Here is a 25,335-nt window from a genome sequence, read left to right on the forward strand (position 1 = left end):
GTCAATGTAGTAGAGATTCGATCTGATACGGGTCCTTTTTAATGGATATGGACTGACCGTAAAATTATCCGATCCGCAACCCGATCTGGATAAGGAAGATCCAAATAATAAATGGATTGGATATGGATTTAAGGTGATCCGATCCGGTTATACATGACCTGATCCGTTTAATTAAACATGTTTTAAGTTCCAAATTGCTACATGTTTTAAGTTCTAAGATTAAACATGTTTCAAAAAGGGTAACTATGTTTCTTTTCTTTTTTTTTCTTGGGGCAATGACGCAACTAATGACGTAACTATACTTGTGCTAATACGGGAAAAAAATTACTAATCACGCCCGCAAGGGTTGGCCAGTTGTTTAAAAAGGAATAATCCTCATGATTACAGGTTCAAATCCCACGGAATGCGGAAATAAAAATACTTATCACACTCGATATTACTAATCACACTCGATTTATAGAAGTTAGATAAATTTTTATGATGGATCGCATCTAATTTTCATATCTAATTTTCATGTTGAAATAATGCGACTAAAATTATCTCAATAGTCGAATTTTCAATATATTGTTATTATGATAGAAACAAATCAAATAAATGCTTTTCTAAGAATCTTTACTAGAAAAACAGGCTACAACATCGATTTCAATTTTCAATCATCGTTAAGTGGCGTCTTTTAATTAATTAAATTTTTATTTAAATTAAAGATTAGAGGTGTGTGGTGGGTTGGAGAAAATATTATATGCATGGTTCCAAAATGATTAAATATGGATCTGGGCTGAAGAAAGAAGAAGAAGAAGAAGATACTACAATATGGTCCTGTATCTTGGCTTAATAGTAGCTAGTTTTAAATTGATGGATAAGTTAGTTGGCATTGATGATTTTACAAAAGTATAGGAAGGTCTTCTTCACTGGTAATATGACAGGACATGATCGACGTGGGACAAACATACATCATTCAAATTTCTGGTTTCAGAGTTGCTGCTACTAACACAGAGCGGAGTTAACGGGGCTAACGTAAGCTGAAATCCTGACTTGTATGAAAAATATTAATAAATTCTTTTTTTTTAAATCTCAATTTTTAAATAAAATTACTAACAAAATCAAAATCTTTAAAGTGGCGTGTATTCAATCAAGTCTTTAATTTTTTCTAGGATTATTGAAACTAAGTGAATTTAATTATTTTAATCAAAATCTTGCGATATTCAATTTGTATTTTTAAAAATTCATAAAACTCTGATGGTATTGAGAAATTCATGATTTTTTTTTAATTTTAAAAGTTGGTGGATTTTGAAGGATTTATTAGTGTATTTTTTATATTTTAAATTTTTCCCAAATTAGATGAGATTTTGATGGATTTATGAAAAATTCAAATAAATTAATGAACCGTTATTTATTTACGTTGTTTATTGATATTTTTCTTGTATTGCATTAACAATTAAATGAATCGTTTATTGATGTCTTTTACATCAATTTTTGGCATTTTACACATAATCCTGAACAATTGTTTATTGACGTTTTTCTTGTAGTTAATTAAGAATCTCACTATTTTTCATCAACTTTGTCAAAATTTACGTAAAATTAAAATCAACAATAATATTTCAAAAACTATGAATTACATTTAATCATCTAAAATCCAAATCAAATACACCGTAAAAATTTATGCTAATACTACTATCAATTAGCCTCGACTTGCGACTGTTTTGAAATTATGATTCCGACACGTCGAGTACTAATCACTTGTGGACAAATCTACGACAATATCTGAAACCCATGAGCTATCAATTTAATACTTAATTGAATGACACAGCCATGCATGAGCACTACGTACTACTCCTGCTACTACCATTGCGTTTATTGCCGTTGTCTGTGTAACTTCTTCTCCCTCTCAAGTCTCCCTCAACATTGCTGGATTTTTAAACCCATTCATCCCCTTCTCTATTTCACATTGAATGGATGTAATAGATCTTATGAGTAACTAATTTCAACATGTGATAAACAAGGACACATGATGAGAAGCAACTCATCGACAATTCTCGATTCTTGTTGGCGGTGCGGATCCAGTTTCGAATATAAGCGGGGTCGGAATTTTCTTTTAACGAGTTCAAGCCGAGCATTTGACATATTCTGCTCGAGTTCGTCTTGAGGCTCGACCTCGACTGGAAAAATTCAAAAATACGATTTTATATATTGGATTATTAGGATTTTTTTAGCTAAAAATTCTCTTTTCATTTGCAACCGTTAGAATAACTAACAATTTTACTAACATAGAAAACCAAGAATATTTTTGCCTTAATGAAATAACTTTAAATAGGGGGGCAATCTTTTTCTGGAAAAATTAAGGGGGTCATTTTTTAATTTTTATATGATTTAAATATACATATTTAACTAAATTAAAATTTTAATAGGGGTCAGATGCCCCTTTGCCCCTTAGAGGATCCGCCTCTGCTCATTTGTTTACAAATTTATACGCAGTTAGTTATGTATCGAACTCATCGACAATTCGATTCTTGTTTGTTCACAAATTTATACACAGTTATGTATCGCCGAAAAAAACTTGAAAATTTGTTTCAAAGTAGATTATTATTATTATTGATAGGGTGTGCATAAAGTAATAATTATTTTTCATGAAAAAAATTTCTTGATTTGACTAAAAAATTTATCATCTAACCGAAAAATTAAAGAAATCTCCGAAAACAGTCGTCCGCCCGAAAGAAGAAAGAAGAAGCATGAGCATCTTTCACTTCTATCTTGTTCAGTGTCACTGACCTTGACAACTCATATTAGAGAATTTACCTCATCTTGTCTTGGATACAATTCAGCATGGTAAAAATTCCCCCCCACAAATTCGGTGGATATAAATACGGCATTCATCATCAAGTTCAATGAGACCTCCTCACAATAAATCTCATTCATAGACTGACTTCTGAGTACTTGGACTTTACTAAGCAAAAGAGAGTACGTTGGTTTGATTATATTTGCAAGCAATAAAATTCTGGTGTATTTTCAACATTGAGTTGTACATGCTTTATTTGTTACTCCCTCCGTCCCTCCTAATTGTTATCGTTTCTGGGAGAGTGTCTGACACACATTTTAGAATGAATAAAAAGTATAATTCTTTAATTTTTTTTTTAAAATTTTATTTTTCTGAATAAAAGTTTAAATATTCTACTTTTATTCAGAAAAAGAAAATTTTTTTAAAAAAAAATAGAACTATACTTTCTATTTATCTTAAAATACGTGCTGGACACTTTCTAAGAAACGATAACAATTGGGAGGGACGTAGGGAGTATTATATATATGTCCCGCCCAATTGGACCACGATCACAAGTTACATCATATTAAGGACCTCTCAATAAATTTCATTTATATGACAAGTAAGATTAAACATTTTGCCATGAAAGTGTAAAATTATTACTCCCTCCGTCCCAAAATTCTAGTTTCTTTAAATTTTTTACGCGTATTTTAAAATAAATAAACATGATAATTAAATAAATTATTATTTTAATTTTCTTTTTCTGAATAAAAATATATATATTAACTTTTAGTTCAGAGAAAAAAAATAGAAAAAAGTATGCGAAAATATAATTTTTATACCCCTTTAAGTATGCGTAAAAAATTAAAGTTGTGCAACTGGAAACCTACAAAATGCAATTTAGGATTATACTATTACGTGAGCCCGTAAGATTTACCCAGTGCGCACCCAAATGTTGCCGCTGCGGGTTACCTACGAAAAAAACATAAAATATTTGGAATGGACTTAAACGAACACATACGAACTGACCTGTTTTATCATGTTTTGCTCATTTATAAACCTTATAATCAAAATCAAAAACCTTAAAATCAAGGCGAGCTCAAAATAATTGGAACAACTTGCATAAGTATAACTTCTAACATAAACGAACCAATTCGAAGTGACCTGTTTCATCATGTTTTTCTCATTTATAAACCTTATAAATCAAAATCAAAAACCTTAGAAGCATTGAAGCAAAGCCGAGCTTGAAATAATTGGAACGACTTGAATAAGTATAACTTCGAACATAAACAAACTAATACAAATTTTATAAACTACACACAAATTTTGGTCTTAACCTGTAACCTGAACCGTGTCTACCCACTCCTAAAAATTGAAAAAATTCGGTCTTTGGCCCTGGTCCAATCTGAGTTTTTCCGATCTGGTCTGGTCCCAAGACTGGATAAAGCAGGTCCATAATTTTGATAAAATCCGATCTTGAGTATGGTCCAGGTCCGTCCTGGTTTGGACCTCTGTGCAGCTCCAGTTAGAACAGTCCGGTTGGTTCTGAACAGTCCGCCGAGTTCAAACCGAATGTCATACCAACACAATGTTCGTGAACAATCACATCTCACTTGGTTACACCACCACTGGTAACATAAGATATAGTCATAAAACAGGACATTTTAATTGAAAGTGTAAAATTTGTTATTAGAAATTTTACTACTGCATTTTGATAAAGAAATGTATCTTAAAAACTATCTGCAATTATATTGCTCATAAAGTCGATAAGAGTCTGCTATTGCAACAACTACAAAGTTATATTATCTGAAAACTAATTTGGGCTGGCTTAATTTTATCAATCTTACTGCCAAAGAGATCAACTGCATTATTCAAAAAACCCAGCAAGGACGTATCAGTGACGGAAATACATGATAAGATCTACCAAAGTCATATCCAAGTGCAGAAAATATAACTGATGTCAGCCTAGTCAACTAGAAGACTCTTAAAACTGATGTCATAGCAATACCAGTAGATTTGCTACTGCAGACTTTTCGTATTAGGTAAACCAGTTTGCTTGATAAAATCGCTTAGCAGAATGGTGTGGTGACAAGGGCCATGGTGGGAGTTAGAGTTCTATTGTTTTCACCAAAACAGCAATATATGCAAGTGTTATAGTTGCGGATAATATGCCAATGCAAGGACTAGAAGACCAGCATACTTGATATTTTTCAGCTATAAAGGGACATTCAAAAAAACAAATGATCTCAAGTCCCACCCTTTCTAGGATAAATGTTGCTAATTTTCACTTGAGAATGAAAAAGGTACAAATAATCACGCAAATAAGCATCCTGTACTCACCTATCTAGTCAGACCAGCGGGGAAAATAGGCAAACAATGATTTACACCAAAAACTTGAGCAAACCAAACACTAAGCTTCAAAGAAAACACAAATTGGAACAGGAATAGTAACACGGAAACAAACTAGGTAAATGAGCAATAATAGCTTCCTAATGTTGAGAGGTATTTCATACAGATCGAGTATGTTATGTGTACATATCAAATACTGTTAAAATTCAAGAGCCACCAGAATAATTTAAGATAATGAAATGTAAAGGAAATACAGGCAGCAAGTAAAATAAGTTGCAAGCTGCAAAGCGAATCCCATCAGTTATTTTCGCACTATATTTTTAACAGGCCTCTGCAAACTTTGTTTCTCACAGAGCCTTAGTACTAGTGCTTGCACACACACACCCCCAAGAGTATAATTTACCATTTCCAAGTATAATATATACACATCATATCCTTTGTATACTTTTTTATTCTCCACCAAATAAATTTTCATGCTTCCAATATATATAGTTTTCATTGAAATATCAAACAATTCAAAATAATTGTTAGCAAAGAATGGCCTCAGAATTGCAGAATTAGTCAACAAGTGGCTTGATAAGCCATTCAGTCCCGAAAGATGGTGTATTTTAATTCTGATTTCCTCACCGGCACCAAATCGAATAGGTACAATGTAAACATATATATAATCAATAAACGCTGCAGTGTGTGTAACAAACAGATTACAGATTATATACAATATCACTAAAATCCTATAAGATATTAAATATTTATAATCCCAAGCACCTAGAATTTAACCAAAACGAACAAACAAAATATGCATCTTCTATGATTATGCTCAGACAGCCAAGGGGTTGTCTTCAGAACTGGGGATTAAACCCAGATCAGAAACTCTAGTCCACATAAGCCTCATCACAACAATAATCAATCTCTAGACTTAATAACATAACATACCAATCAATCTCTAGACATTAAAACATAGCATACCAAATCCATCTCTAGACATTGTAACATACTTAAACTCCAAAGATAAAACGAAAGAAACTTTAGCTAAAAACTAATTCAATCTCGAAACAGATGTGTGCATGTAATTCCCATGGCAAGTCCCCAATGCTAATTGCAACGATTCTGTCTCACCATCAGGGAATAGGATATGAGAACACTATATTGCATTCCACATATAGGTAATCATTAGACCACCATTGTGCCAAAACTAAAGTTTATTTTGTGACGATTGTTGGTCAATCGGGCTGTGCGAATATTGATTGAATCCACCTCAATTTTATAGAAAAATTGTCGGAAGACAGAGAAGTTATAATTTGATCAAGCCGCAAGTTCATAAATACAATTAATAACTAGTTTGCACTGCTATGCCACATAACAGATACATTGCAATATTTGCAATTAATCAAATATGTAAACCCCAATCGATAGACTTAGCTAGAACAGACAAATCAAATAAAATAAGATTCAACTTAAACTTAATTAATAATATCGAAATTGCGAAAAACTTAAAATGCAGCTTGAGACACCATTAAGCTTAGTCTTCTCTTAGTTCACTTGGCTGATTACATTTCCACTACATTATTCTATCAATAAGGGTTTATCCAACAACTCGAACAAACTCAAACAAAAGCTATAATTAACAAGAAAGATCTGTTTGATTAATATGACAAGTTTATGTGCAACACAATTCAATTGAACAAATTAAGTGGTAATTAAAACTCTACAGCAAAAAATTTAAATAAATCAGCAAATAAAGTAACGCAAACAGAAGTAAATTAAAACGAATCTTTCTTACCACATTCCGATTCTTCCACAGATTTAATCTCCGTAAAACTCAGCCCCATTCTGTTTGCACTAAAAACAGCAAAAAGCAAAAAAAAAAAAGTTCAAATAGAAGAAATGCCTCAGAATTGCAGAATTAATCAACAAGCAGCTTAAAAAAGCCATTCAGTCCCGAAAGATGGTGTATTTTAATTCTAATCTCCTCATCAGCACCAAATTGAACACAACATACAACAATCAAATATTAATAACTGACCAATAATGTTCAGATAGCCAAGGGGTTGTCTTCAGAACCTAGGAAATTAAACCCCCAGGGATTCAGAAACTCTAGTCCACATAAGCCTCATCACCACATCAATCACTTAACTCTATTACAAATCATACTTAAAACATTACTCTCATTTTACGGGAAGTCGAGAGTTCGAAACTTGTCAAACACAAGTCTAACTATGGACATATAAAATTATGCAAGTAATGTAAATCTCATGGCAAGTCCCAAATGGTAATTGCAGAGAGTCTGCGTCACCACAAGGCAATAGGATATGAGAATGCATATTATTAAGGCTCTTTTCAGAGCTAAACAAACAGCTTGTTATTTGACGATTTTTACACTTTGGGTTTTGCAAATACTGATTAGTTCGCCCCAATTTCATTAGCTAAATCGTCATTATATATTAAAATTATAATAAAACGATTTACGAGTGTTTGAGAGAGAAAAAATAGTTGCGGAGGCGCAGGTGGTTTACTAAACCCTTGAGGCTGCTTAGGTGATATATAGGCCCGCTTTTTTGTATACAACTAGGGTTTAAGCAAATTATTGGCCCAGCCCATTATATTTTTCGAGCCCAAACATGTTGTTAGTTAAACTTTTGGCACCTGTATTATCCAGCATTATTTTGTATTCTTTTTCTGAATAAAAGTTGAATGTTTTAATTTTTATTCAGAAAAACAAATTTATAAAAAAAAATTACAGAATTATACTTTTTACGCACCTTAAAATGCGTGTCGCACACTTTCTAAAAAAATGTAAAATATGTAAACAATAGATTTATGTTCTGTCAATAACGCTGTGTTCCCGATATTTTTTGAAATAAAGAGAATAGAAGAGATGGAGGAGAAAAGAAAAGAAAAAAATTAATAAAAGAAAATAAATCATCCGTGTGCTACCGAGATTGTGTAATTAAGGAGAGAAAGGACATTATGACGGACATGTTTGTGTTAATAATCTTTCAAAATCTCTCCACTATTGAAAACAGTTTTTCTGTAGTGTGACCATGCGCACACACACTTAGCACAACACTTCTTAATAATACTGCATTTACAACAACTCCACCGATCAAAACACTCCAAATTTTACTTGCTTAGCATGTGTCCATGAACACACACTAGACAAACCCTTGATAAAAAAGTTTTTGGAGAAAATTGAAATACCTAAAATTGAAAATCGCAACCGCCGGTTCTGATTTGTTTCGGTTTAAAAACCTCGGCTCGGTTACTTTCGGCGCAATAACGACCTGGTCAGATTCAGGTTTGGAGAGAAAGAGTTAAAAATATTGAGGACTGATATTAATCAGGTCCTGGAGGCCATAGGCCATATAGGCAATTCAGCTGCACTGAAGTGAGATTCTGATAATCAAATTGTATCCCAGAGTTCAGGAACCGACTAAGGTTTTGTAATTTTTGTTTGTTTACAATGTTTCTGTTCATGTATACTGCTTGCAATCTGAAACCACATCAATCTACAACATAACAACATAGATTATTCCGTAGCCTGCTTTATATTTTAAACGAACGAGACAAATACAAAGAACACAAATATAAGATCCTGGAAAGAGTCTTCCTCTAACACGAATATACTCGGGTATATTCATAGTTCTTCTATTTGCCGGTGTTTGTCTAATTGGTTGAAAACGTTAAGCAACTTCCAAAATTATAATTCATCTTTTAAATCTGTTTTTAGTAAAGCTAGTTGCATTAAACAATTAGGCTGTTCCGGAGTGTGCCTAGCAGAGGAAGAGTTAGTCATGTAAAACAAGCTATATTTCAAACAAACACTTGTAAATTGTGCTAAGAAAGCGAAAACAACAAAGATCCTATATCCCTTTGAAATATTCCACTCGATTCATTGATTTTTCAGACGATCCGTTGTTACATTACAAGCAACATCTTACAATGTTGATTTGAAACAACTCTATTAATATACTTTCATGTCGATTACCTTGGCATCGATACCTAATTAAGTGAATTGCTTGCTCGAGGAATGAAGTTTGGAAAAGAGTTCAGGATCCGTATAGAAGAAATCCTACCGGCATGGAGAGACAATTACTTGTGTTACAAAACCTTGAAAAAGATACTCAAACGTTTCCCATTTACAGATGATGTGGAGCACCGATTTCTTCTGAGACTTCATCAAGAACTTGGGAAGATTAATGATTTCTACGTGGACGAGGAAGAAGAACTTGTCATCAAATTTCAGGTGAAATTTTAGGATATGTTTTAGCATTAAGTTCACTATCTTTTTACCTTTTTGTTGCAGGATTGCAACTCCAGTATCCAAATGTTTCGATATAATTTAACAAAGTAACTACAGCACCTTTCTGTACTGCAACAGGACTTGAATGCGAGAATTGAGAGAGTGAGGGAGATCATTAGGAGTGGAACGCGTAGAACTGAACTCCATGATGTGATCATTCGTATTCTTATTGATTTTTTCAACATTCAAGCGGAGCTGGTGGTGCTAAAAAACTATTGCTTCTTAAATTATCTCGGTAAAACAACTATGATAACAATTACAATTTCTTCCTGCAGCCTAGTATGAGCCCTGACCCCTTACTTTATTTCTTCATCAACAGGACTAACAAAGATACTGAAGAAGCATGATAAACGAACTGGGGGAGGGGGCTCATTGCGTATTCCATTTATCCACCTGGTCCGTCAGCAGCCCTACTTCACAGCAGAACCTCTGACACAACTACTCCAAGATTGTGAGGCAAATCTTGCCTTCCTCCTCTGACGCTGTGGGAGAAATTTACGGTATAAAGTGCTCATTGTATAACTATGTGGAGCGCTGTGCTGTGTACACTATATAGGTTAATATATCTAGATCTTCTGTATTACTTTTAGGCTTTCAGCACTCAACGGGGCATGTAATTCACGTTTAAACGTCTGAACTAAAAGCTCGTGTGTTAGCAAATGTAATTTTTAGCAATATTGATACTTGCAGGTTGGATCTAATGCAGCTTAATGCTGATATAATTATCTTTTACGAGTATTGATATCAGCAGAACAAAAGCATTTGAAGCTAAACTTGTTTGCATATACTTGTGAGCAAAATCTTCTGAATTCAGCTTCAACTTTAGGTAGCAATAGCAATGTTGCAGATCTACTTTAAAGCCTAAACTGGTTAGAAATTTCCCACGTCAGGAGTGAAAGCCGAAAATTATCAACATTTCACATGACAGAAAATTCTGAGGGCAGCTATCTGACATAGCCAAATATGTTACTGTAAACATCCTTTCAGTAGAGTAGGAAATCAAGAAGCTGGGAATATTAAGTTCTTAGCTTCAAAAACCTCTAATATTGCGATGGCGATTTGTTCTTTCCCCTGTACTGAAGTCTTTGATGCATTAGATTGCAAATCAATTGCTTCTCTTAGACTTTACATACGCAGAGTAGCACTCACAATCCGAATCTGAAGATTTGGTTCTTGGCTACAAGTTATCGTCCCAGGTTCTGGTTTCCATTCCCACTCACCCCCGAGATCAGATACTTATTTATAAGACATACAAGCCTAATCAGTAAAAAGAAAATAAGATTACTAAGTTATCATTTTTAGCAAATGTATGAATCCTTAAATAGAGTAACTAATTTTTTCATAAGGTGGGATCCACACTTTACAAAATGCTGACATGTAAAACATAGGCAAGGTTAGTTATCTTTTGGTGGACAAACTAACAACCAGATCCTGAGTCCATGCACAGGAACAAAATATTGATTCTTCTCTTCCTATTTTTAAACTTCCATTTCTATGATCTGCTTTACAAACCCTAAAATTATATTTACATAGGCAATGTGGAGATCTGAGACCATCTTAATTCTTGTGATTTTGATATCTTGTTCGTCGCCATTCGTTTGGGCAATGCGGTTTGAATTAAAATCAGGGAGCACAAAATGCATAACAGAGGACATCAAGAGCAGTTCCATGACCGTCGGAAAGTACTCTGTCATTACCGATGTCAAGCCTATCCCCGAGTCCCATAAAATCACCATCCGGGTACGAATGCCATTATGTTCATCATTCTCTGCATCACATTATGTTCCATGATTTTATGTTGAGTTTTTTTTCTGAGGTAACGGTCAATTGCATAAATTTAAATACTCAACGGTGAATCAGCAACCTCTTGTTAGTGCTATAGCCTAAATGATTGTTGCTAGGTTATGATCAGCGTTGTTTATAAGATAAAAAATTGATATTAATTTAGGGAAAAGAGAAAAACATTGAAGCAAACAGAGGTGGAAGGTTAATTGATAGTAGTCTGAATCCATTCATGTAGGTGACTTCACCGCATGGGAACAACTATCACTATTCGGATCATGTGGATTCAGGGACATACGCGTTTACTGCAGCTGAAACGGGTGATTACATGGCTTGTTTTTGGGCACCTGATCACAAGCCTGCAGTCACTCTCTCTGTCGATTTTGACTGGAAATCAGGCGTTGCTGCAAAAGATTGGTCCAAGGTTGCTAAGAAAGGGCAAATTGATGTAAGTACTTTATAAATTTTTATGCTACCAGGTATCTGCAGACGATGAATGTCTTGAGCGGTCATTTTCATTTTACCATTTATAGAGATTATAAGCTGCATTGTTTTCTGTTTTGTCTCCCTAGGTCATGGAACTTGAGCTCAAGAAACTGTATGATACTGTCATATCGTTCACGATGAGATGTTCTATCTCCGTGAAAGGTAAGAAAAGAAACTCATCGACACAGCTTATGATCACTGCTTTGCTAATTATAATCTCTACAAGTTCTGGTGATCGTAGGGAGGAAGAAATGCAAGCACTTAACCGATCAACTAATTCAAATATGGCGACTTTTAGCATTCTGTCTCTGCTGGTTTGCTTATCGGTGGCTGGATTGCAGTTATGGCATCTGAAGACATTTTTCGAGAGGAAGAAGCTCCTTTAGTTTTACATCCACCGGAACATTTTGGTTCTGGGCCTTAAGTTTTTGTACTGTGAGGTTCAGGGTGTGCTGATTGTGTGTTTCAATACAATTTTGAAGCTGAACTCCTAATAGGCACATCTTATAACATTGTCTTGTTGTTGCATTAAACATTTTAACCACATTTCTAAAGATTAAGGAATCTAACTTAGAAGGGTAACATGTAAAATCCCAATACATAATGCATACAAATGCCCTTTTACTTTTGTGCTACTTTAAAAACCGGTGAAACTATATTAAACACACTCACACGCCTGCCTTAGCGGACAACGGTGCTATAACATATACTCCTACCAACTTGGCTGAGATACACCTGCCGCAATGAGCTACCGCAATGAAACGTTACGGCTGTTGTATCTCATCCAACGATGGTTGGGGATAAGTTCCCTTGAAAGTATTATGGAGATATAAGACTCTTCTTGTGTTAAGTTGATCTGCAGATTTTAATCTTGGTAATTCCATATTCAGTTTTTTAACCCTAATACAAAGAGAACAAATGGCCAGTAACTTATATATGATGACTACAGAAACACATTGGCAGGATGGATCCCTTTCAAGTTGTAGTTTTCCTTGGCTTTCCAATTTCTTCATCATACATCAAACTGAGTACAATTTTATATTTACCAATCTGGATTTGTTTAGCTATGGTAAGGGAAAAGCTATTTCCGAGCAGTTGTGTTGCATTTTCTCACCTGTAATCTCAAATTGTAGCATAGTCCAATTCCAAATGCTACAAATGCATCCAAGGGCTTTGATTCCGTTAACTGGGAACTGGGTTATTACTTATTACCATACCTACGGCTAACCATACTAACAATTCCAACAAAATCAGAAATCTATTCAAAAGGTATTTTTTGTAAAACAACACAGAAGGTCTGGAAATTGTTTATTAAAAATCACACTTATTGTGCACATAAAACAACTTTATTTTAGCCACATCCTGCCATTGCGCGAAGGCAAGGGCTCAAATCACACGATGGAAAATTACTTAGAAATAAAAGCATGCCTCCTTTATGTAGTAGATAGAAGCAGCAGATATATTAAGCAGATCCATTAAGGCCCTGCTCAATCATCATAGTGCTTGCGCTGGTGATGCTGGCGGTATTTCTTCTTCTCATCATCATCATCAGAGTCATTATCGCCCTGCCAATTTATAATAAGAATGAAGACGAATCAGAGAAAAGTTTCTTAATTATTTAATTACCCTATGCTGATAACAGCTGACACACTATAATACTACTAACAGTTGACACACTATAATACTACTAGTACAACATAGTACCTAGTACCTACCCACATACATACCCAAGATGGCTCTCTTATGCCATATCATTTACAATCCATTTGAATTCAATAGCATAATCATTAAACTTCATAATCAAACCAAAAGTTGGTAATTGGCTTGAGCCTTGAATATAATTTAGTTTTCGCAAGTTGAAACTCAATTGCTGTATTCTTCTGTCCATATATATATATAAAGCAGTATACTCGAAAGCAAATCGATGAACAAAAATTAAAAATGAGAGGAGACATTTTTTCCCATAGGCTTAAAACTGCATGAAAAAATCGTGTAACAATATCTAAATTGTGTATTATGTTATGTATTTGGTAGAAGAAAAGTTTTCATTTCAGGTTGGTGTAATTGCTTCATGTAACTTGAATATACCGTATACGTATGTATACGGAATTTAAGATATATAAACATTTGAAATAATGTTAGATGCGACTAAAAAACTAAATATAGGATACATATTCAAACTTTCAAAGTTTCTAACTTGACCTTTTATACAATAATAAATGATGGAAAGTCCCCATTCAAGAAAGGTAACAATTAAGGTTTTATGTTACTTAACAGGTCATACTATTTCTTCCTCACATCCATAGGTATACTTTTCAAGTAGGCTAAACTGTTATTACACAAACAAATTGAATATATATTATATATGAATGAGTCGTCGACTTCTCCTTTAATTTGAGAAATAAACATGCACACAAAAGTTTGCACAACAGTAAACTACAAGACAATTCTGAAGCCTAAATATAATCCTTACATTATTTAAGAGGTTTTTGGTGTTACAAAAAATTTATAACCCCAGCTAAGAGCAAGCATGTCAAATTGTCAATGTTAAGGTTATGACCATATTTTCAGAACCACTACATAAAACCTCGGTCCAATTCTTGTTTCTAAACTAGCTTTCAATGAACTAAATTTTTTCGGATGGTGAAGTGACACGGTAATCTATAACTATGTGTGGGCTATAGCTATTCTATTATCATATTAAAGGAATATGTATGCATTAGATTTGCTCTGGATCTAACTTATCTATAGTCATTGCAATATTTAAGTTAAAGCCCATATACCAAAGGCTTCTTCTTCCTTTCTTCTGTCTACTAGTTGACGACTGATCATTGTGTATATCCGGTTCTACATTTTAAAACTAACATATGATATCACCATGCATTAGAGTTGCTCATTTGCAGGCACAAGTCACATACAAGTTAATCAAAATGCAGCATCTATGTAAAAACAAACAACTTGAATTAAAAAGGATTGAGGATATATCGAAACTCACATATTTCTTGTGCCCATATCTTTTCTTCTTCTCATCATCACTATCATCACCGCCTCCACGTCTCTCGTAGCTAGGCTTCCTATACTCCTCTTCCTCCGAACGCCCATACCCCGATCCTCCATACCCCTCACTCACACGAGATTCATGACCCCCATACTCAGTCCTCTCTGACCTCCCACCATAACCACCCGACCCATATTCAGAACTAGGATTCCTCCCATACTCTTCACTCTCAGTCTTCCTCCCATACCCAGACCCATACTCCTCCGACTCATTCTTCCTCCCATAACCCGACCCGTAACCCGACCCAGTTTGCTCATGCTGCTCATACTCACTCTTCCTCCCATACCCACCACCACCCGACCCATACTCACCACCACCACCACCTGACCCATACCCGGCACCACCACCAACCGACCCGTACCCGGCACCACCAACCGACCCGTACCCGGCACCACCAACCGACCCATAACCCGCACCAGCACCCGACCCATACTCCTCCGACTCACTCTTCCTCCCATACCCACCACCACCCGACCCGTACCCGCATCCACCGCCCGACCCGTATTCACTATCATGACCCGACTTCCTCCCATGCCCGCCAGACCCACCACCATACCCACTCTCATCAACCCCACCACCAGAAGCACCGGGTCGAGACCCGGGTCGGGTCGCGGGTCGGTTATAGCTCTTATACTCATCATCAACAGCATCACTCCCATAAGCAGAAGGCTTAGCTTGAGTAGAATACTGAGGCCGATTATAATCAAACCCACCACCACCAGACCCAGCTGAATTAGCACGGTAACATGTCTCCTCAGACGGCGGCAAAGGGCGGCCGTAAGTCAGATGAATGTCATAACCGCCACCGTACGGCGTCGGATCGTAGGCGTCGAAATCATCAACTTCGTCCTCGCCGTGGTGGCCTTTTGGATAATACGACATTGTTTGGTTGTTTTTTTGTTGTAGTTTTTAGATCTGAGAGTGACAAATGTGTGTGTAAGAGATATTATATGACTTTATAGTGGGAACTTGTGGTGTAAGATATGTGTCGGTAACGCGTGGCGACGAGTAAGTGAAATGTTCGATTATTTTAATTCCGATCCTAATTTTTCGGGAATGAGAAAAATAAGGACTAAAAAAAGAAACTAGATTTATTCAAATTTGAGAATTTATTATTTCTTTTAAATTGTCACCCAAATAAAAATGATACGACTTATAATTACACTCTTAAGCCCCGTTTCATATTGCTATTTCAGATAATTACAACAGTTTTTTATTGAAAATCTGTCAGAATTAAGGTTTTTGGTAAATTTTAAAAGCTGATGTTTGAAAAAACGTTTTTGGTCTAAAAGTTGCTGCATATGCTTTTGGCAAAAGCTGAAGTAGCTATCAGTTTCATCATCAGACCTTCTCAAAAATATTATTTTAATATAATATATCTCAAAATATTAATAAATTAAAAAAATACCAAACAGTCATCTAATTTTCATCACGACACTTTTTTTCATAGCACAGCATTTTTCAACAACACTCCCAAACGGAGCCTTATAATTTTTATCTTATTTGGAAGTGTAGATGAAATATTGCAAAATATTGTAATATCCTAGCTATAAAAGAACAACCGGAGAGCTACTAAATTTAACAGAAGGAGGTAAGAAGCTGAGCATAGAAAGAAAGCTCGGGTGCATCTTTCTTCATTACCGAGTGTGGCTATTTATAGCCAATGTGAATTTGCAAGAAGCCAAGAACATTAAATGCATACACAAATTCTACTCCTATAAATCATAGCCCTACTATTTGATTCATTGACCACATGCATGGCAATCACTATATTACAACACTCCCCTTTGATTGTCATGATAGTGTGGATCATCAATTGCCTCGTTAAAACCTTGTCAAAGAAAAACCCAGTGGGATAAAAACTTTAACGAAGGAAAAAGAGTACAATCTCCCCTTGGAAGAAAACATCAATCACTGGAATTTTGTTGCAGCATATTCTTGAGTCGACGCATTCCAATGTTATGTCGCAGCTTTGCAAAGGTTGAATTTGGTAATGATTTTGTGAATAAATCTGCAAGGTTGTCACATGATTGAATTTGTTGTACATCAATTTCTCCATTCTTTTGAAGCTCATGAGTATAGAAGAATTTTGGTGAAATGTGCTTCGTCCTGTCTCCTTTGATGTATCCCTCTTTGAGTTGATCAATGCATGCAGTGTTATCCTCAAACATAACAGTAGGACTTCTCGTGATGTCCGGCAATCCACATGATTCTTGAATGTTCTTGATAATAGATCGCAACCAAACACATTCTCTACTGGCTTCGTGAATTGCAATTAGTTCTGAGTGATTTGTTGAGGTTGCCACTGTAGTTTGCTTCGTGGATTTCCATGAAATGGTTGTACCGCAATATGTGAATACATATCCAGTTTGTGATTTTCCAAAATGAGGATCTGACAGATATCCAGCGTCTGCATATCCAATCAACTGAGATGTCGAGTTTTCTGCAAAGAATAACCCAAAATCAACGGTTCCACGAAGATAACGAAATATATGCTTGATCCCATTCCAATGTCTGGCCATCGGAGCAGAGCTAAATCTAGCCAATAAATTGACAGCAAAGGCAATATCTGGCCTTGTATTATTCGCAAGATACATAAGTGCACCAATTGCTCCAAGATATGGGATTTCAGGACCAAGAACTTTTTCATCATCTTCTCGTGGTCGAAATGGATCTTTATCTGGTTCTAAAGATCTAACCACCATTGGAGTAGTCAACGGATGAGATTTATCCATGTAAAATCTGCTCAAAACCTTTTCTGTATATGTAGATTGGTGGAGGAAAATTCCTGATGACAAGTGCTCGACTTGTATACCAAGACAATATTTTGTCTTCCCAAGATCTTTCATTTCAAACTCTGTCTTTAGATATATGACAGCTTCATCAACCTCTGTAGCTGTTCCTACAAGGTTTAAATCATCCACATATACAGCAATAATCACAAAACCAAATTGTGATTTTTTGATAAAAACACATGGACAAATTTGATTACTAATATACCCATTCTTTTGTAAATAACGACTAAGTCTGTTATACCACATACGACCAGATTGTTTCAATCCATACAATGATCGTTGAAGTTTAATGGAGTATATATGACGAGGTTTCTTGAACTCATCCATTTTTAATCCTTCTGGGATTTTCATAAAAATATCACTATCGAGTGATCCATATAGGTATGCAGTAACAACGTCCATAAGACGTGTTTCTAATTTTTCTTTAGATGCCATACCTAATATAAAACGAAAAGTAATTCCATCCATTACTGGCGAGTATGTCTCATGATAATCAATGCCAGGCCTTTGAGAAAACCCTTGTGCTACAAGTCGGGCTTTATATCTCACAATTTCATTCTTTTCATTTCTTTTTCTTATGAATACCCATTTATTCCCAACAGGGTTCACACCGATTGGTGTTTGGACAACAGGTCCAAATACTTCTCTTTTGCGCAATGAATTTAATTCTGTTTGAATTGCGTCTTTCCATTTTAGCCAGTCTTTTCTTTGACGGCATTCATCCACACTTTGTGGTTCAGGATCAGAATTTATGTCGACATCCAATGTCGCTGAATACACAAATACATCATCGATTATGGCTTTACTTCGATCCCATAATTTCATATCATGCACATAATTTATTGAAATTTCATGATTGTTTAATCCCGAATCTTCAGGGACGGGAATCTCTTCAGGAGATAATACCACTTCGGGGGTATTTGCTTCTTCTGGAGCATGTGCCACTTCAGGGGCAATTTTCTTTGTCTTTCTTTTTCTTGGTGCAACATCTTTCGCACCGACCGGTCTACCACGCTTCAGGCGTGGCTTTGAATCTGTAACCAATTCATTTGTACTTGATTTTTGAATTGGTATATCTACTCTAGCTGGAGTATTTACTGCAGGTATATGAGATTTAATTACATTTCTAGAATCGTTAAATGCGTCAGGCATTTGGTTTGCGATATTTTGCATATGTATGATTCTTTTAACTTCAAGTTCGCATTTACCGGTACGTGGATCTAGAAAATGTAACCCCGATGCATTCCATGTTATGTCAGGATTAATCTTATTCACATGTTTATCTCCCCCTAAGGGAGGAAACAAAGATTCGTCAAAATGACAATCTGCGTATCGTGCAGTAAATAAGTTTCCAGTTAGTGGTTCAAGATATCTAATTATAGATGTTGAATCAAAACCAACATAGATACCTATTCTTCTTTGAGCTCCCATCTTTGATCTCTGTGGTGGAGCAATCGGTACATATACAGCACTTCCGAAGATTTTGAAATGAGAAATATTAGGGATTTGACCAAGTACCATCTGTAGTGGAGAATGTTGATTATAGGCAGTTGGTCTAATCCTTATAAGATTAGCAGCATGAAGTATTGCATGACCCCAAATAGATGTAGGTAATTTGGCTTTCAATAACAACGGTCTTGCAATAAGTTGAAGTCTTTTGATAAAGGACTCGGCTAACCCATTTTGTGTATGTACATGAGGAACTGGGTGCTCAACTGAAATTCCTACAGACATGCAATAGTCAACAAAGGTTGCAGATGTGAACTCACCGGCATTATCTAAACGAATTGACTTAATACAATGGTCTGGGAATTGAGCTCGCAACTTGATTATCTGGGCAAGTAATTTTGCAAAAGCATCATTACGAGTTGAGAGAAGACAAACATGAGACCATCTAGTTGAGGCATCTATTAGTACCATGAAGTACCTAAATGGACCAGATGATGGGTGGATCGGTCCACATATGTCGCCCTGTATCCTTTCTAGAAAACTTGGACTTTCAAGCTTAACTTTAGTAGGAGATGGCCGAGTAATCAATTTTCCTAAAGAACATGCCGAACATGGAAGGTCATTTTTAGAAAGAACTTTAAGATCTCTAAGAGGATGTCCGGTAGAATTCTCTATAATACGACGCATCATAGAGACTCCAGGATTACCTAATCTTTCATGCCAAAGGGTAAATGATTTTGGATCTATGAGTTTGGAAGCAATGACATTGTGTGACTCAATGGTTCTGATTTTCATCATATATAATCCTGAGGAAAGTGACTGAAACTTTTCTAAGATTTTTTTGTTGCTAGAATTAGCAGAAGTAATAAGGAGATATTCTTTACCAGCTTCAGAAGTGGTTTCGATGTGAAAATTGTTAAATCTGATATCCTTAAAACTAAGAAGATTTCTAGTGGACTTACTAGAAAATAATGCATTTGGAATATGTATGTGTGTACCATTAGGTAAGACGAAACTAGCTTTTCCAAAACCTTCAATTATATTAGATACGCCAGAAATCGTTCCAACTTGAGCTTCAGTTTTGGTTATATGGGTAAAGTATTTTTTATTTTGTAGAATCGTATGAGTTGTACCACAATCAGCAATGCATATATCTTCAGAATCCATTCTGTATATAATTAAGAAACATGATTTATTTGATAAGAACATAACACATTACATAGATAAAATAAAGCACACAGTACGCACTAGTAACTATAGTAATTCGGACCATTAATGCTCATTCCTCCGGTTACTAATAATTTTATGAAAACTAATCCTCAGCCTCCCACATGGGAGTTTCGTTAGTCTCATTAGGACCATTAACGCTTATTCCCCCGGTTGATATTATAAGAGAATCATCTAAGTTGTTGGCGAAATTGGTTTCCACCATTTTCCCTTTTGATCTTTTAGATGACTGATATAAATCAACAAGATGTTGTGGGATATAACAATTACGTGACCAATGCCCTTCCATTCCACACTTGTGACATAAATTGTTAGTTTTCCCTCCTTGTGGTGCCTTTCTTTTGCTCTGTGTTTCAGGTTGCCACTTCTGGTGACCAAAGCTATAATAAGGACGAAAATGCCCACGACCACGGCCTCGTCCACGGTAGCGACCATGGCCTCGTCCACCTCTATGCCCTTTTCCACGTACATTCTGCTGGAATGTCGTGTTATTTACTTCTGGTAAAGGGGCAGATCCCGTTGGACGGGATTGATGATTCTTAATCACCAATTCATGATTCTGCTCGGCAACAAGGAGGGTTGAAAGGAGATCCCCAAACTTGGTAAACTTGCGCTCCCTGTACATCTCGGCTAAGTTGATATTATTGGGATGAAAAGTGGATAATGTTTTGTCGATCTTTCTTTTCTCAGTAACAATCTCACCACACATAATGAGCCTAGAACTTATTTTGAATAGTGCTGAGCTATATGCCCGAACACTCTTAAAATCTTGAACCCTTAGATTAGCCCAATCATTTTCAGCTGCAGGTAGATAAACTAGTTTCTGATGATCGAACATATCCTTTAGATTTTCCCATAAAATAAAGGGATCCTCGACTTCTAGGTACTCAGATTTTAGATCTTCATGCATGTGGTGTCGAAAGAAAATAATAGAGGTAAAATTTTCTTCAATTGTGGATGTGTTTTCTGCCTTTATTGTGTTGCCTAATTTCTTTGAACCCAAATGCAACTTTACATCTTGTACCCACGATAGATAATTCTCCCCAGAAATGTCCAATGCAACGAACGACAAGTTTGTAAGATTTGTCATTTTAATCTGAATTTAACACCAAAATTATTAACTTAAATTTTCAATATAAATATTACATACAATCCTACTGAATCTGGTGCGTTAACAAGTAAGCAATAATAAATGTGTACATCATTATTATCATCGATATTATAAATAGATCTATATATAAAATGACAAATGGATTTTCACCCGCCATACGGACGTCTGCGTATACAGGTTATCTCCAACCAATAATATATTTAAGTGGAAAATCCTGCATAAGTTAGTTAGGCACAAAAGAATTATTATCCGATAGGCAGGCAATTTATAAATCAAGGTTCCCACTATATTTCGGTATTACCCAAAATTATATGGTACCGTAAATAGGCGGTGCTCCGGCCATATGTAGTTAAAATATTAGTAGAGGGTGTAACCACGTCTACTCATATATATGTACATTTAAATAAAATTATACCTTCTCAGTTCCGGCAGGGCTTCGTGCTGATAACGTATTGTAATATCCTAGCTATAAAAGAACAACCGGAGAGCTACTAAATTTAACAGAAGGAGGTAAGAAGCTGAGCATAGAAAGAAAGCTCGGGTGCATCTTTCTTCATTACCGAGTGTGGCTATTTATAGCCAATGTGAATTTGCAAGAAGCCAAGAACATTAAATGCATACACAAATTCTACTCCTATAAATCATAGCCCTACTATTTGATTCATTGACCACATGCATGGCAATCACTATATTACAACACAAAAGTAAATTTAAAGAAACAAATATTAAATAATAATCACAAAAAGAAGTTGCAAACAGACACTTCAGTCATCCTACACAGTTGAGAAATATAACAGAATTATCTCGAAAAAGAGAAATTTTACACACAGCAGGCCACTCTATTTCTTTTTAATTTTTTACAAGTCAATAACAAATACATTCGCACAAACATCTTCCATTCATGAACAAATTTATTGTTAAACTTGCACATCTGGAAAAATTAAGAACCGCCACAACTGATACATAGAGGAGTGCTAGCGAACTCGAAATATTCAGAGCCTAATTTGTCAATTTGAAGTACAGGATCAAGACGATTGCCAAAACAAGTATAGCAACTATGGAGCCAATGATATACTTGTTCCTGCTCATCCGTTTTGACATGGCTGTTAGAACTTTCTTGCTTTTACTAATATTGTCATCGACTCCATGAAGCTGTAACGATAAATAAAAACATTAGATCACAATAATGTGAGCCCAATGTGTGGATTCGCTAAGTGCAATGATTTCCCTGCACCTTTTATGCTTCAACTGGGAAATTTACTTTAACTTCTTACTTCTGAATGTAGTTAAGAGTCGCATAATATACTCAACAATCCTGTAAGTTTCGTTTGTCTTAGCCTACATATCCTAGTATATAATTTCCCCTGTTATCTATCACTTGTTACCTGACTCGTCCATTTCTGTGCAAAAATGCTGCTTAAATTAAAGCATAGACATACTATAGCAGATATCCACTAATACACAAACATATCGTCATTAACAAATACCGTGTTATTGGCATGCAAAAGTGATTGACGCTGTTGGTGCAGATCATGGAGAATTGAAACCCCAAGTTCTTCTGTTTCCAGCATTGTCCGTCTACTTTCCCTGACTCTGTCACTGGATTTATTGAGTCTCTCAGTCGACATTAGCAACCTCCCTCTTTGATCTTGTGATACCTACACAATTCAGTATAACTGACGAATTATAAATAGCTTCTCCGAAATAAGATGAGAGTTGATCCTCCATATGTTAATTTAATTTTGTTTAACATGTTTTCACCAGACTTTATGTACAAGCAGAAGATACATTTCCCTGATGACTAGCTGATACATGTTTTTATAAGCAAAATTCTGATATTTACACACACACACACCTATGTGATACTATCACTACCAAAACCCTCCGGCAGACCCTACAACTAAGACCATAGCATTCACTCAAGTAAAATTTATATGCATAAAACTGGTACATACCATTTGTGCATCAGCCATGCCAGACTCCAGCAAGTCATCCCTTGCAGCCTCATTTAAGTTGGTTGATGAAATTCGTTTGACTTCACTTTTCAAGTTGTTCAGATCAGATTTATATTCTCTCAACTTCGCAAGAAGCACAGCCTTCACATTGGGCTGCAAACTTCTTGCTTCCATATCCATCTTACGGATCTGCAGATCCAATCAGCCAATACAAGTATTAGTTACTGCTTGTACATAGAAAAACTCAAAAACCAGTATACCATTTTGGCCAAAAAACTCATTTACCAATGATTCAGCTTCATCTAATCCTGCTTTCACTTCAGAAAGTTTTTGTTTCTTTTGTTCTGTAAAAAAGGAAAAAAAATGTATTAAGTTTGCAGGACACCTGTCCCAAATACTGGTAAAAATTAGAGGCACGCATTAAAAGAGACAACGTTTCAAGGAAGAGATATTTCAATAATCAAAAGTATTGGAAAGTGATGCAAGTGTGCGTTCATATAGCGATACACATACACACGCACAAATTTCTCTCTCTCTCTCTCTCTCTCTCTTACACACACACACACAGGCATGTGCGTTGTGCGCCCACATGGACAAATCCCTCTCTCACACACACCCCACCCTGCCTTTTTAAAACACACAAAGCACCTAGTTCAAGGTTAATTGAACAAACTTTAGATCTTAAATATCAGTAAATTGAAACACCCCCCCCCCTACCAACCTTACCAATATTAAAAAAAATGTTTGGGGAATTTCATAATAATACTTTCATAGTGGTCTCTTTAGAGTTACTAGTCAGACACCTAAAATTAATTTTAAGAAATAATATAACAGCTTTTTGACTGTTTTAAAAGGAGTCCATGTCAACGACACAGTTCCAGACCATGAACTTGTACAGAACTCGATAAGGGGGAGTGCTTGTCAATCCTGCTATACTCTAGTAAGTAACCTAAGGTTTTTGTTCATGTTTTTATTTTAAGTGTATCTTAAGATAAACTACATGAACAAGCATTATAATTATAGATTTCCTAGGTTACAAGGTCTTCTTTCCAAGTGAATTATTATTGGGTTCCACTGAACAGTTAAGCTGAACCTCTCATTCATATTTGATTTATCAAGGGAAAAAACCAGTAAATTACTTGCATTACAAGACCACTAACATCATCAAACAGCTAAGCATAAGAACAAATGTAAGGGGAAGTCACTGTTACCACATAAGTCATTACGACTTTGGTATATGAAATATCAGGTGTATACAGTGTCTCAAACAATAACCAGGCAAACTGTCAACTGAAAATGCGAATCTCGCATAGGAAAATAAGAAGTCATTATGACTTTGGTATATGAAATATCAGGTTTATACAATGTCTCAAACAATAATCAGGCAAACTGTCAACTCAAAATGCGAATCTCGCATAGGAAAATAAGAATATACATAAAAAAGCTGAATCTCCAAAAAACACAAAAAAAAACACATCTACATGAAGAACCCTACCATGCATCATCATCTAGGAAAAAGTGCATTGTGCAGCAACAAATGTCTTAGCAAATAAAATGCAATTATATAATTAAAATCATCAAATGAGATGTAAACTCTTTTGCGATAAACATGTGGACATGTAATTTTCAAGTCTAGCTTCTATTAGTGCCTAAATATTTTTTCATATGTGGAAGTAATTAACCTTATGATCAAACACATGCCTCAGTATACATACCTAATCACCCGACACCAATTTCAAACTAAAACAAGCAAACAAAAAACCCGAAAAATTACATAAACACATACAAAAAAAGTGACAACGCATAGACAATTTTTGCAGTAAGACAGGCATCAAAGCACATGTGTCAAATATATCGAATCAATCGAGCTTCCTGTAATTCAATTAAATAGTTTTCCAGCTCACCTCCATCTACAAGAGTAGCAGAAGTACACTTTTTTCGACAAATTATCTGAAAGTTCACAGTACTGACGTTCATAACCTTCAAATACTTCACTCATCTTCTCAGTTACTTCGAATTATGCACCTCAATTCAACAATTAAAATCTGCAATTAATTAATTAAATGTTAAA

At 35.4% G+C, this 25,335-nt stretch overlaps 3 protein-coding genes, 1 long non-coding RNA gene, 5 other non-coding genes and 2 pseudogenes across 9 annotated transcripts; 2 read left to right on the plus strand and 9 right to left on the minus strand.

Annotated features, from left to right (window-relative positions):
- Nucleotides 1–3,996: 3,996 nt before the first annotated feature.
- Nucleotides 3,997–7,598, minus strand: LOC141723316 (uncharacterized). Its single transcript, XR_012576235.1, has 2 exons — nucleotides 6,882–7,598; nucleotides 3,997–4,380 (listed from the first exon to the last, which is right to left on the minus strand). It is a non-coding gene; the product is annotated as an uncharacterized LOC141723316 (long non-coding RNA).
- On the minus strand, nucleotides 5,640–5,734 carry LOC141663050 (small nucleolar RNA SNORD96 family). Its single transcript, XR_012551137.1, has one exon. It is a non-coding gene; the product is annotated as a small nucleolar RNA SNORD96 family (small nucleolar RNA).
- On the minus strand, nucleotides 5,777–5,866 carry LOC141663023 (small nucleolar RNA R11/Z151). The gene has a single exon (XR_012551114.1). It is a non-coding gene; the product is annotated as a small nucleolar RNA R11/Z151 (small nucleolar RNA).
- LOC141663014 (small nucleolar RNA Z157/R69/R10) lies at nucleotides 5,912–6,005 on the minus strand. The gene has a single exon (XR_012551108.1). It is a non-coding gene; the product is annotated as a small nucleolar RNA Z157/R69/R10 (small nucleolar RNA).
- On the minus strand, nucleotides 6,986–7,081 carry LOC141663017 (small nucleolar RNA SNORD96 family). The gene has a single exon (XR_012551111.1). It is a non-coding gene; the product is annotated as a small nucleolar RNA SNORD96 family (small nucleolar RNA).
- LOC141663016 (small nucleolar RNA Z157/R69/R10) lies at nucleotides 7,126–7,227 on the minus strand. Its single transcript, XR_012551110.1, has one exon. It is a non-coding gene; the product is annotated as a small nucleolar RNA Z157/R69/R10 (small nucleolar RNA).
- Nucleotides 7,599–8,959: 1,361 nt separating the features above from the next.
- Nucleotides 8,960–9,991, plus strand: LOC141724951 (SPX domain-containing protein 4-like). Its single transcript, XM_074527274.1, has 3 exons — nucleotides 8,960–9,344; nucleotides 9,480–9,636; nucleotides 9,721–9,991. The coding sequence occupies exons 1-3, from the start codon at nucleotides 9,129–9,131 to the stop codon at nucleotides 9,879–9,881; spliced, it is 534 nt and encodes a 177-aa protein (XP_074383375.1). The 5' UTR covers nucleotides 8,960–9,128; the 3' UTR covers nucleotides 9,882–9,991.
- A 1,012-nt stretch (nucleotides 9,992–11,003) lies between these two features.
- On the plus strand, nucleotides 11,004–12,251 carry LOC141661822 (transmembrane emp24 domain-containing protein p24delta9-like; annotated as a pseudogene).
- Nucleotides 12,252–12,965: 714 nt separating this feature from the next.
- Nucleotides 12,966–15,666, minus strand: LOC141661823 (uncharacterized). The gene is made up of 2 exons (XM_074468830.1): nucleotides 14,665–15,666; nucleotides 12,966–13,234 (listed from the first exon to the last, which is right to left on the minus strand). Exons 1-2 carry the CDS (start codon nucleotides 15,607–15,609, stop codon nucleotides 13,157–13,159), a joined length of 1,023 nt encoding a protein of 340 aa, XP_074324931.1. The 5' UTR covers nucleotides 15,610–15,666; the 3' UTR covers nucleotides 12,966–13,156.
- A 4,617-nt stretch (nucleotides 15,667–20,283) lies between these two features.
- On the minus strand, nucleotides 20,284–21,288 carry LOC141724956 (uncharacterized). The gene has a single exon (XM_074527279.1). The coding sequence runs from the start codon at nucleotides 21,286–21,288 to the stop codon at nucleotides 20,284–20,286; it is 1,005 nt and encodes a 334-aa protein (XP_074383380.1).
- Nucleotides 21,289–22,090: 802 nt separating this feature from the next.
- Nucleotides 22,091–25,278, minus strand: LOC141661937 (vesicle transport v-SNARE 13-like; annotated as a pseudogene).
- Between the last annotated feature and the right edge of the window lie 57 nt (nucleotides 25,279–25,335).

The sequence above is a fragment of the Apium graveolens genome, chromosome 5 (assembly GCF_009905375.1).
Source record: "Apium graveolens cultivar Ventura chromosome 5, ASM990537v1, whole genome shotgun sequence".
NCBI lineage: Eukaryota > Viridiplantae > Streptophyta > Magnoliopsida > Apiales > Apiaceae > Apium > Apium graveolens.

What these genes read in the sequence shown, in the direction of transcription:
- LOC141724956 (XM_074527279.1), bottom strand. Translation starts at nt 21,288, where the DNA reads ATGACAAATCTTACAAACTTGTCGTTCGTTGCATTGGACATTTCTGGG.
- LOC141661823 (XM_074468830.1), bottom strand. Translation starts at nt 15,609, where the DNA reads ATGTCGTATTATCCAAAAGGCCACCACGGCGAGGACGAAGTTGATGAT. An exon ending in GATATGGGCACAAGAAATAT is followed by an intron (nt 13,235 to 14,664) that starts GTGAGTTTCGAT and finishes ATAAATTGGCAG; the next exon opens with GGCGATAATGACTCTGATGA.
- LOC141724951 (XM_074527274.1), top strand. Translation starts at nt 9,129, where the DNA reads ATGAAGTTTGGAAAAGAGTTCAGGATCCGTATAGAAGAAATCCTACCG. An exon ending in AACTTGTCATCAAATTTCAG is followed by an intron (nt 9,345 to 9,479) that starts GTGAAATTTTAG and finishes GTACTGCAACAG; the next exon opens with GACTTGAATGCGAGAATTGA. An exon ending in TTGCTTCTTAAATTATCTCG is followed by an intron (nt 9,637 to 9,720) that starts GTAAAACAACTA and finishes CTTCATCAACAG; the next exon opens with GACTAACAAAGATACTGAAG.